Below are 12,562 nucleotides of genomic sequence, written 5' to 3' on the forward strand. Positions count from 1 at the left end.
GTACTCTTCTTTTTAATTTTCACTCTACCTGTTGTAGATCATTACCTGTCTTGTAAGTGAACATTTTCACCTCTGAGTACCAGCCATCAGCTTGCAAAAAGCATCAGTGCAGTATGCAACCAGCTCTGGCTAGAGCCTAACCTATGCCAGAGGTGATGGTTGACTCTGTGGAGCATGATGTGTGTTCCGTGTGGAGTAACGAATAACTCACCCCAGGGTTTCCTTTTGCCTGTGCTTGTTGGGTGCTCAGCAGGTGAGAATGTCTTGAGATAAGATGCACTATGGCTGCAGGAACTTCGGGCTTTAGCTGGGCTTGTGATTATTGTGGGAAACACTTCACTCATGTTTGGTTTCAGATTGGAGCAGGCTGTATGTCTAGACCTGAAGTAGCCTGTCCTGAATCCCATAAGGCTCTGCCTTCAGTTTTACTCCATTGGCTGAGAGAGGACCCTGTGTGCCTTATTCACTCTAAGAATTTAAGCAGCCTTTGGCATAGCTTTGGCTGGGCCATGTTACAGCATAAGCTGAAATAAAATAAACATAAGATAGTGCCGCTGCCTAAGTAATGATCCCAGAAAAGTTGTGCTTAAGTGGAAAGTTAGAGAAAATGACCACAGTGGGCATGCTTCCCTTTACCAAGCTCCAGTCTGGGAACTGAAGGACTGAAGACTTGATGAGTTTACTTTTCCTTCATTTGAATTCTGGAGCCGCTTCTGAGTTAGAAGAATTCAAAAGCAGCACAAAGGGCTCCTTCCCCATCTAGGGAGCAATGGCCATCTTCCATAGCATCCCAGCTTTTCCTGCCCTACCTGAGACAGGGAGGCAGGCCAGACTAAACTCTTTGCCCAGCCACACTATTAATAACTGCACAGGTGAAGCGTGGAAAGAAGAAATTACTAGTTTGATGTATCATATGTTGAGGTAGTAGCATTTCTGGGAAACCCAATATCAGTTTTTCCACCTAGTCCACAGGAATAATACACAGGAGTTCTGACTCCTAGGCTCTACTGTAGCCATTTAAAAAATGATAATGGGCTGTTAGTGGACAACTGAGTACTTTGCCGCTGGCATTTTATTTTTCATTTAAATACACTTAAATGTTTGCTGTCACCATATGTTACTATGGCCACAGTCAGCACCTCTTCTCGTGTCATGCTTGACTGCTTTTATAATCTGCTCATTGCTTGTACCTGTATATTGCTGTTTGCAGGCTGTCAGCACTCTCTGCCCTAGGGATGTGATTTGAGCAAGTGAATGAGCGTGCTCAGGTGCACATGTGCATGCACACATGTGAACAGAAAGCTAAAAGTACTGTGGGGACACCAGACCTGATTTCATCAATTCATCAGCTGACTCTTGGATCATGGAATAGGGTGTATCTTCTTCTCTTAGTCACTGCTTAAGTGATATGCCCAGGACCCTTAAAAAGAGCAATCTTTTCCCTGTCCCTTCTCCCTTCTGTACCTTCCTTGGAGGGAGACTGAGAGGCAGACAAAACACAATGAGTATAGGTAGTGGTGCTGATTGAGTCGTGCAAGTTGGAGATCACTGCACCCAGGTATAGCACCCAAAATCCCAGAGAACTTGCTTATGCAGAGTCTGGCCCCTTGATGGCAGACAGAGTCACTGGTTGTTTAGCTCTAAGGATTGTGTTTGCACAGCTTAGTTACTCCTGAGCATAACATTTGTGTCTGCTGCCTCTGCTGAATGGTTCCTACACTGACAGTGCCTTGTCTGAGATTCTCTGAGGGGTTGATGGCAGTCACCAGCAGCAGAAGGTTCCCAGGTCTGTTGCTTTTCCTCCAGATGGTATTTACTGAGACTAGTTTAACTGTGTCTCACCCTATGAAAATGAACAGAACTAATGTTTGGGGCTCAGTGAGGGGAGTGGAGTTACTAAAAAAGCCTCTTTTTGAAGATTCCTTCACTGGACACGTGCACACACGAAAGACCAAAAAAACCCCAAACAAGCCCAAACATAGAGAACATGTTGTAGGAACAGGCCCAGATGGAAATAGTCCTTCCTTTCCCAAATATACATCTGTTTTAGTTGCTCTGGATTTCATTTTAGAGACCGCATAGGTCTGCTGCTTCTAAAGCTGAGTAGATCTTTAAAGGAAGAGAACTGCAGGAAAAGGGAGGAGGAAGGAGGTCAGCTTTTTATTAGCTTGGGCTGGACTTCATGGGACATGGTCTGTGGAATGCCTTGGTATATTTCAGGGATGTTTGCCTCTTAATCTCCATTCTTCTTGGTTATCCTTTGCAGAGGAATTGGGTGTAAGGAGTAAAGGGAAACTTGGCTTCTCTGAGGGGCTGGATGTCATGTTCTTTAACTTGTTCAGCTTGTCCCTCTCATCCTGACACATCTTCAGGCAGGAACAGCACAGGTCTTTCTCTTGTACTAAGTGAAGTGTTTCTATGCGTTTGATGGAGTCAGCATGCTCTTCTTGCTTTGTTGAATCTGGGAAAGGGTTTCTTTTTGCATTCAGTTTCTTGAGCTTGGGGAGCTTTTTCACACTGTTCGGGATGGTGGTCAAGGCATTGTCAAAGAGACCTATCTCCTTAAGTTCCTTCAGGGCCCCAAGACTGGTGGGAATACTGTCAAGACAGTTCAAGCCAAGGTTGAGAATACGCAGGTTCTTGAGAAGGTTCAAGTCTTCTGGCAGATTTTTGGTGGTCAGCTTGTTGTTGCATATATTCAGGTAGAAAAGGTTCTGAAGCGTACCTATTGCCTCGGGCAGCTCCTCAAGCTGATTACTATGCAGGTCCAGCCAGCGCAGTTTCTGGAACTTCTGGATGCTGCTTGGAATCTTTTTTAACATGTTTCTGCTCAAATCAAGTTCATCCACATCAGCCAGTTTCAGAATGCACTTGGGGAAGGTGGTGATACCCATCTTGCTTAAGTCAAGACGTCGCCCTCCGTCAAAAGATATCCGGATGGAATTTTTGGCAGTTTTCAAGGTGATCTTCTTCCCTTTTTGACCTTTTGCTTTCACCTTGGCCATCTCTCCACTGAGAGACAGATAGACACACCAGATTCTGTGAAGTGTGGGAACTCCAGTAAAGCCGTTGAAAGCAGTAGGTGTTACTCCCTAATTAAAAACAAAATAATCACATAGTTATAAATTAGCATGTGACTGCTGGACTCTTCAGAAGTCTTTTTTTTTTAAGGTCAGGACTTTTCAACCCTGAAGCTGCAACTCTGAAAGTTCTTCCTGAAAGTATTTTGAGTAGGTAAAATTATAATAATTTACAATATTTTTTTATTGCACTGTAACACCTATATTGCATTACAGGGTGAAATTACAAGTGGGAGAAATTTGCTGTCTTTCATTCCTAGATACTGATTTGAGCTCAGCATGTAACGAAACTGAATGAAATGTGTTGTTATCCATCAGCCGTTTGAGGACCAGAGCAAAACATATTGTGCGTCTCAATCTAGTCCTTAGGGACTGCACTAAAAGAAGCTATCCAAAATTGTACTTATTCTACCAGACCAACAGGTTGCCTTCTTTACAGGCCTGGCATCTGTTGACAGGTTGGTTAAACATCCTGTTTAATGGACCTGAGATCTGGGCTCTGAACGCTATTGAAAGATTAAATATTTAAAGCAAATGATTGAGTCTCGTTTTAACCAGGACCTCAGGAACATAGTGGGCTCCCAGATCTGCCAGAACTGTTTGCAATTCACACATCACCTGCAGAGCAGACTGCAACAGGGGCTCTGTGACAGTGCTGCTTAATGACATGTTAAACCAGACCTTGGCAAGTGTTTCCTGTGCTTTCAAGGACAGACTCTGCATACTCTAACTTTGTCTTTCCATCCATGCTGTGGGATAGATGGACTCCCACTGTGAAGGTGCCCTGCCCTTGAAAAATGCGTGTAGGTGTTCTGGTCAGACTTTTGACTCATACTGATGCTCAGCATGTGCTATGTGTTTTATGTGTGGGACAAGGATGACAATGTCCCTCTGAGCCAGAGTGCAGAGAGGAGCATGGGTTACAGCTGGCTAATCTCAGGATGGTCTGGGTGCTCTGGCATTTAATTGTGAAGAGTCAAATCGCAGCTTTGAAGAATGATTGTTTGGGACAAAATATGGATTTGTCTACAATACATTTCCCTGTTAGGCTTCATTACAAACCCTTCAGGCTTTTTGGCTACTCATTAATCATGTGCAAATACATGAAGGGGAAGCTCAGGCTACAACTAAGGTATTTCAGCTCCTTTTCAATTACATGCCATAGCCAAAAATAATGCAAAAGCAAGGGAGATGTCTGCAAGTTACCACCCACTCTCCTGGGAGTTCTGTAATGAGGCAGATGCTTCAAAAAATCCTGGAAGCAGCACAGTGGGGCCTGTCTTGGTCTGATGATATGTTCCAAAATTGAATCTTTGTTATTTTATATAAAAATATTTAAACACAGTTAAATCTTTCTATGTCTGTCATTCCCACGTTTCTGTCTCTCACCAGTACTTACAGGGCCATGTTAAAATTATATCTGAAGGCCTCTCAATCTTTGCTGTATTTAACCTTACATTGCCCCAGGAGCAATATCAATGCTATTCTTTCCATACTGTAGACTGGTAACTGAAGCAAAGTACTCTACAGTGGAAAATTAAGCACTTTTTCCACCTTCGTTGATGTTAGCTTAAATAGTTTGCCCAGGAGTGGGTAGGAAGTTCTGGAGATCAAAACAATAGGTTTTTTTAATCCCAGTTCACTCATTTTAGGATTTCATGCAATATTCTTGTTGACAATTCTGTGAACATAAAGTTCAGCTGCATGGGAAATGCCAGAGCTGTACTGCTGGTACAGGACACCCTGAGTCCCTTACTGGTGCACAGGGGGTGACAACCATGCTTCAAAAAGAGATCTGCAGGGCAGCTTCCTTACACTTTGGCAGGATGGAAAGGAACTTTCTGTTTCCTGCAATTGATATGAACCTGGTGGCTTTTGGGTCCAACTTTCTTTTTGTTTGAATTTTGTGTTGGATAAGTTGACCAGAACATTCAGTGCAGTTTGATCAGTGAAGTTTTTCAGCCAAGAATGCCTTTAAAAAAAAAGAAAGGGAGCCTCAAGCAAAAATACATACTTTTTCCCAAATTCAAAATGATAATGTCTTTTAAAATGCTTTTTAAAACTCTCAGAAATAAAACATTTTGTTCAGTTCCTAGTAATTTTTTTCTATTACTTTTTATTTAAAATTCAAGGGGGAAACATTGATCCAAAACAGTTTCCTTTCTTAAAAATACCAGCTAGCCAAAAAATCGGCCTGTTCTGCATCTGTCTGTTAATGCTGGTTGCCAGTGCTGGTGTCCCTCGGTGCTGTGCGTGCCTGGGAGCACTAGAGGGAGCCTGGTGTAGGACGCTGAAAGCTGGAGCCTCGTCAGGAATTAACCTTTTGGGTTTGGGTACTCCTCTGTCAATAACCATTGCCAACTTGTTACAAAGTTTGAACCTGGACCTTTCAGATTTTTAAGAATTCCAATCAAACAGATCAGTGTAATTTTCCTGAAGACAGATCTTTTTGTGTGATGCACTGAATAATAACCAGACTCCAAAGAGATTTAACCACCTGAAGGTAGGGTCAGGTCTCTTTTAGTCAGATTTTTAAAATCCTACCATGCACATCTAAGGTGCACTGATCAGGAACACATGAGTCCCTAGGGAGTGCTCACACTTTCCGAGTGCTATTTCCTTTTGGTTAAAAGTGGGAGCCACATTTCGAAGTTACAAAAAGGTGATTTTCAATCCCAGAGATAGGGATTAGTATTAGGGTTCTGCAGAAACACCACAGCACACCAGACATCTTGAAGGGGATGAATAGCTCTCTTATTTCTGCATGCTTGTAAACTAATTATCCGTGTTTCACAGGGCTGTAGCTGGAGATAATGGAGCTTACTTAGCCACGTCTCATTTTCTTTAGCTCTGCATAAGAGGGCTCCAGTTCTGTAGCCACGGATATTAAAAATTCAGGAATCACAGGAGCCCTCCTTGCTGTAAATGTTAATTATGCCTGTTCGATCTCATGTTTGCAGTGCATCTCCTGGGATAGCGGAGGGAGAGGTGCATGTGTTGCCCTACTACCTAACAAACGATGATGACAAGAGGGAACTTTCTTTACTCGTATTCTCTAAACCCTCACCCCACTACCAGGTTCACCCTCCATGTTGCTGGCAAACCTTTGCCCAAGGGTGAGGGTGCTGCATTTCTATGTGATAAGGTCTCACTAAAGAGGACCTTGACTAGAAAACTCTTCCCCTTTTCATCCACACTTGGTAAAAATCTTCGGTCTGGATTGGGCTTTGAAAGCTCAGGGCTAACCCCAGAGTTTTAGGAGTGTTTCACAGGCCCAGACCTGATAGAGAAATGAATAGAAAATATGTGTCAAGGGCATCATGCTGTCTGTGGTGCTCTGTGTTGCTGGGAGCTGCAGGGAGGGAACAGACCTTGAGCATCAGGACTAGGACTGTCAGTGTCTCTCAGAGGCAAGGAAGGATTGGAGATTACTCCTTATCTGCACTTAATCACTTGCACAGGGCCCAGTCATGACCCATTGTAGTTTAAGCCTATCCTAAGAAGGAGATCCGATCCTAGAAGAATACAGATATGGACCCTGATGATGCAGTCTCTTCTACCTGAACCTTTCTTCTTCCTTTCTCAGCATAGGGCTGGCAGGAGCAGAACAGGCCTTCTGCCTGTGACACTGTCTGGGTATTTCAGGACCTCCTCCTCTATGGTTCTGCCTGTTCCTTTCCTCCCATAGGTTGCTGCTTCCTACTTCACTGCACCCAAAGCTGCACAGAACCATCTTGATCCCATCTTGAACTAGTTTGTGAGAAAAGTTTTTCTGTCTTTTCTCCTGGAAGTCTGCATATTGCAGAGCAGGCTTGCCAAGCCCAGTGGAGCTACATGTGTGCCGCACCTCTCTGGGGGCAGGAAGGCAATGAGGTGACATGTTCTAATTCACCCATGGAATAGCTCTATAGAAATACTTTCATATAGAGCTTAAAACCAGCATTAGTGCAGTGAATGATTTTGCATGAAGCCAAGCAGTTCCAGCTAGGGTAGGTTTTTATTTCCCTGCTTACAAGCCTGTTACCATTTCTTTGTTGTCGGATACGACCTGTTGTGGAAGAGAGATTAATTCACTGACTATCTTAAATGCAGTCTCTTGCTAACAGGCAGGTTTAGACTAAATCCTGCCATAAGCAAATAGACAGAGAGAGGTTTCCTTCCTTAATTTTCTTACTCTTATAGATCACTTCAGAGCCACTGTGCTGTCACACAGTGCAAGGTCACTTATAAAATGAAGGCCCATGAAAAAGAAATAAAAATCTTAACAATTCTGCCAGACTGCCCCCCTGCATAAGATCTTACCGGCTAGCAGCTAGGAAGACTTAGAAGGCGAGGTATAGATGTCACAAGCTGCTTGTTTTTTTCAGTAGTGTGGGACGAGCCTTCATGGTCTGTTACTGTGCAGTCTTCCTCTGTCTATTCTTCTTTGAATAATGAATTAGTCTTTCAGTCTGTAAATAAACCCATGAGCAGGGAGCACAGGACAATTTCCTTTTCACAGTCCTGCAAATTCTGAATCGTACTTCCTTGACGGAAAATGGCAGCTCTTCAAGAAATTTGTGTATGTGAGTGTGCAGGGGGGAGGAGGAGTGGCAAAAAGGACTTCCCCAGCTCCAGGGTCTCTCTATTCAGTTCTCCTTCTACAGCCTGTGAGACTTTTGTTCCTAAGCAACAGCAATGCTAGGTCCTTGGAGATCATTAGCATAATGTTTGGTTCCAGCATGCAAGTTCAAGCTGGAGGGAAAAGAACTGAACTGCATGCAGTGCTGGGAAATGTTAGATTTCAAATTATGCAGAAAGAAAAAGCATCTGGACCTGAAGCAGCTTCTAACCAAGAAGCTGTTCATCAGCTTCTAATATTGCCTTAACTGTCCGTTTTAGTAATTTGGCTATTTAATTTTACTTGGCTGTAACACAGTGTGAGATACTTGTATGTGTGTGTTAAAACTTGCAACATTTGCGATACCATCCTTGGCACGTGCCAGATCGGATAGATATGGACACAGGAGGGAAGGCTCATTCGGCGGTGCAGCAGAGAGGATATGAGCTGCAGTTTATATTCATCTGTCTGTGACCTTCAAAAGTACAGTTAGTACAATAATTCCCCTTTGTAGCATGTGAATTTACTGGTATTTGCCTCTATGACTGGGGCTACCAAGCTCAAGCTTTTAGTAACTGGTTGCCATAATTCCAAAATTGTATCTGGAAAAAAAGAACTATGGAAGAGAAATAGCTGTGTGTTTTGTGGCAGGTATTGTTCACAAGAGATGCAACATTGAGGTCCTTCTTTTGCTGATAATTATTGGCATAAAGAAGCTGATAATGTTGATGTGCTTGCGTGATTCCAGGGTTGGAGATGGTATTCTGCTCACCTCAACAAATTAATTGAATTTACTTGATGTTTTTCTTCTACAACCTGAAGTGTGCCTGGGTGCAGCATTTCCGCAGTGGAAATGTTATCCCTTTGTCTGGTTTAAGCCTGTGAATACACATGGTGCAAACAGCATTCTGTAAATGAGGGAGATTCCTTTTTCCCTCCTTAGACCCTTCAAGACATCCTTCTTCGAGGAGCCCTACTTAATGTTATACTTATTTATAAATTTTGGTTTTTATCTCTATTATTTGAGCACAGAGTAAGAATACCCAGAAGGTAGACTGGTACAATCAAACAAGGAGGATCCTGTACCTTTCTTCTAAAGTAATCTAACCTAACACTTTTCTAAGGTTTGAGAGAGAATTGACTTTTTCGCAGGGAAAGCTGACATTCATTTTGACCTCTTCGTTCCTCTTTTAATAGCAGGACTTGGACCTAGGTTGTGGCTTACCAGGAAGGGGATTTTCCTCACAATATTTTTGGTAATTGCAAAGATTCTTTAAGAAAAGCGGTTTTAGGAGAGCCTTGGCACTGTTTTGCAGACTTAAGAAATCTGGAGGATGGAAGACACAAAGAAAGTGAAAGCAGCTTTGTGAAGTCTAAGAACCCAATTAAGTTTATTGCAATTTTAGTATTAATTTCACTAGGGGCAAAATCTTATCCTTTGAGATTATCTCATCTGCAGTGAATCTCCAAATGGGTTGAGGTCCACCTGTCTCTAGCAAATGAAGAGCACTGGCTATCACAAGAGTGAGATCATAGTCTGATGTTAATGGAAGAGGGATTAATAAATCACTTAGGCATAGTGTAGCCAAAGGTGGATCATCATTAGTACACATCATGCTTAGATTCTGCTGTGGCTAGTGCCCTACAAATACCTTATAGATTTAGATATAGATAGATATGTAGGTACTTCTCTTGACTTCACATAACTTCACCCCCTCTTGAAGTTCAGTTATTTACATTTATAAAGCACTTCTCCAGTTTCTTTTTCAAACCAGCCTTTGATTATTTATTTATTTTTAAATGCACTCACTGTGGTTGGATATCTGCAGTTGATCTACTTTGAGCTTTTGCTGTGCTGGCTAGAGAGGTGTTTTTGGAGGAATGCTGATTGATTACCAAGAAGAAGGGAGGACTAGGCTTGAGCTGCCTGTAATGTGATTCATGTTCTGAGCCCCTGTGAGTTGACAAGGGAGAATGCAGAATTCCAGATCTCTGGGAACTTGGAGGGAGCATCCTGCCTGGTCCCCTGAGACCCAGAAGGATGGCTCTTACAGGGGAGTGACTGCATTTAGCCTTGCGTGTTTTCATGACATGAACTCATCAACCTCTTTGAGTTATATACCAGCTTCGAAAGTCAGCTGAGAGAAGATTATTTTGACCCTTGTAGAGTCCTTATTAGCTGTTTAGGGCTTGTGACAAGCAGAGCAAGGGTTCCACTAGAGGGTCATGGCACCCACAAGTCAACATACATTATGCATATTTGCATAACACACACACAGACTGGCTGAGTTCTGTCCGGTGTATGGTTTTTTAGTTCCTTTATAATGCTCCCACTTTAAAATGTTGGAGGATTGATGGATTGAGCAGGTTTGTATGTTACATGACTCCTTGCTTTCTAACTCAGCGATAAATCCAAAATAAACCTGGGCAGTTTTAGTGAGTCTCTCTGGCCCTGTGGAAAGGGAAGAACCTAACCTGATCCCTCTCTGAAAAACACCCTAACCCAACCACACTTCAAATAATGCCAGGAATCCTGATCCTGTTCCATCCCTTTGAGATACTCTCTCTGAGTTCCAAAGGTGTGTTGTAGACCTTACAAAGGCCAGTGGGGCAAAGCTCTGTGAAATCTACGTATAGTGCGAGAGGGCTGAATTGTAAAAGGTAAGCGCTCATAACATCTGTTTCCTACTTTAGAATTCTTACATTCTTGAGCTACATGGCTCAAACTGGGGGTGCAAAACCACCATAACTCTACTCTACTCAATGGACTTTATTCTGATTTACATTGTGTAAATTAGACCATCTTATAATCTATTCATTTTTTTGGACAGAGAGTGAAGATCCTATTTTCCCATATCAGGATATTTCCCATATCCTATTTTCCCATATCTTCCCATATGAACTACACCTTTTTGTGTTGCCTGGTTTCTATAAATATAGCCTGTCATTGTTAGGTTTCATATGCTTAGCAGGAGAACTAAACTAAAGCTTGGGAGTTGAGACCATGAGCTAGAACTGGTCCTGGGTTTCACGTTTGTTCATGGAATAAGTTGTTACTTAGGCTATGAAAAATCCGTCCCTCAGATACACACTTTTGTCTGAAGAGAGTGCCTAAGCAAGGAATAAAATACTGTGTTGAGTAAACTGTAGTGTTTTTCCTTTATATACACTATTAACTGGTCCAGGAGTGAATAGGCAGTAAAATAATGATTCATAATCATGAGAGGTAGTTTACAACTGTAATGATCATAGACCATTCTCGTGTTTTATTTAGATCTTTGAGGCTGCTTTAAGCCTAGGTTTGTGGATTTCTGGTGTGATCCAATACAGAGCACAAGAGTGCAAAATAGCAGCTAGTTATACATGCAGCAGTTTTATAATCTATGGCTGAACTCATTTCCTTATGCTTCAGGAAGTTAGTAATCCTGTCTCTGAGCTGGCACTTTAGGATTAGTTTGAAGTTGTACACTCAAAGGGAAAGGCATCTCCTACCACCAGTTATATCATGTCAGTAACCCTGTTTACTTTGGCAGATCAAAAGTTTCTTTAATCCAGAAGCTGTCACTTGTCTCAGTTTGGTCTCTAGGAATTGAGAAGAGCAAGTCCATGGCCTTCAGATAGTGACACACCTTCTAGCTCAGTGTAGTTTAAATGTTACTTTTGCTTGCTCAGAACCTTTGACCTTTTCACATTTTCAGGTGAACTCCCCTGTTTAGAATCTGCCTTCAGCTGGTTTGGTTTTTGTTTAAAGGTTCAGTAAAAAGTTGCATTTTGAGAACAAAGAAAGTGGAAAAAACATATTTACTGTTTTACTTTGAAACTAATGTAGTCCTTAAAAAATGGGTTGCCATTTCTATAATTTTTTTAAAATGCTTTATGCAAAAAGAATATCTGTGATATGGAGACTGAGGCACCTCTGTTTTCAAGCTAGTATTTTGCGAATACTTCAGAAAAGCATGAGCCTTTAAGAATAAGGCTTCAGAATAGAAACAGACAGCCTTAACGATACCTGTCACTAGCACTCTAGCTCTACAGTGGGATGAGACCAGGAGCACAGACTGGTTAGCAATGTGGCTTAGCTTGGAACAGCTGAGGAGGTTTCTGTCCCCAGCTGTCCATCTGCCTCTGCTGCAGGGGCATCTTCCCTGCCTGTGAGCCAGCTTCTGAATTCTTGCAGTTTACCACGTGGCATCACTGCTGCAGTTTGCAGCGATATCTTAAGGCAAACAGAATCCATCCCTATCACCACCACCCTACTTCCTTCTTTTTTCTTTATTAAACATCCTACTTTAAGTGGCACTTCATTCAGGAGGAGACTGGCAAGTAGCTTAGGGAGAGTCAGCATGTCATAGGGAGAGTGACTGACAGTGATAAACCCATCAGCCATCTGAAGCTGGACCATCCCTATTCATACTGAAAGCAGTAATGAAACTTGCATCTTGCAGCACTAACCTAACTGATGACACTCTCTAGTTTTGGAATGATTTGGTCAATGATGAAACTTCAGCATTCTTCTAGTGTTGGTGTCATTTCTGTGGGATGATAGCAGGGGGCACAGGGAGCACAGATGTTAATGTGTTGACTTTCTCTTATTGTTCTGAAGCCGGTTATTTCAATCGAATGTTTGTTCCACACAGGAAACACTCAGGAGGGGAAAAGACAATGCTCCAGAAGTGGCAGGTAAGCTAAATCTTGGCTGCACATGGTTAAGCAAAGAATTTCAGCACCTGTCTGTGTGTCCACGCACAGATATGTGTGTGTGCACATATGTACTTCAAGGCCTAAGCTGTTTTTTCACGGCTGGAGGTGAGGTTATTGGCAAGAGGAGCAGAGTATTTACATCCGGTTATTGCAGAGGTTTTGCTCCTCCTGCTGTGAAACA

General features: G+C 42.4%; 2 protein-coding genes across 8 annotated transcripts in view; one reads left to right on the forward strand and one right to left on the reverse strand.

Annotated features, from left to right (window-relative positions):
• Positions 1-12,562, forward strand: part of WDFY4 (WDFY family member 4) — a 150,319-nt gene that overhangs the window by 105,721 nt on the left and 32,036 nt on the right. Inside the window, exon 48 of the mRNA XM_072870865.1 lies at positions 12,318-12,360. Coding sequence (XP_072726966.1) covers positions 12,318-12,360 — 43 coding nt within the window. The remainder of the gene's footprint in view (positions 1-12,317; positions 12,361-12,562) is intronic.
• The window catches only part of LRRC18 (leucine rich repeat containing 18), a 94,592-nt gene continuing 83,184 nt past the window's right edge, over positions 1,155-12,562 (reverse strand). For 3 of the 7 annotated variants that reach the window (XM_072870872.1, XM_072870871.1, XM_072870870.1), the window contains one exon: positions 1,155-3,092. In XM_072870872.1, the coding sequence (XP_072726973.1) occupies positions 2,217-3,092 (876 nt within the window). In that variant the 3' untranslated portion in view covers positions 1,155-2,216. The remainder of the gene's footprint in view (positions 3,093-12,562) is intronic. The other 4 variants (XM_072870869.1, XM_072870868.1, XM_072870866.1 and 1 more) reach the window with 4 other exon arrangements.

This window comes from Ciconia boyciana, chromosome 8 (genome assembly GCF_034638445.1).
Source record: "Ciconia boyciana chromosome 8, ASM3463844v1, whole genome shotgun sequence".
NCBI classification, from domain to species: Eukaryota; Metazoa; Chordata; class Aves; order Ciconiiformes; family Ciconiidae; genus Ciconia; species Ciconia boyciana.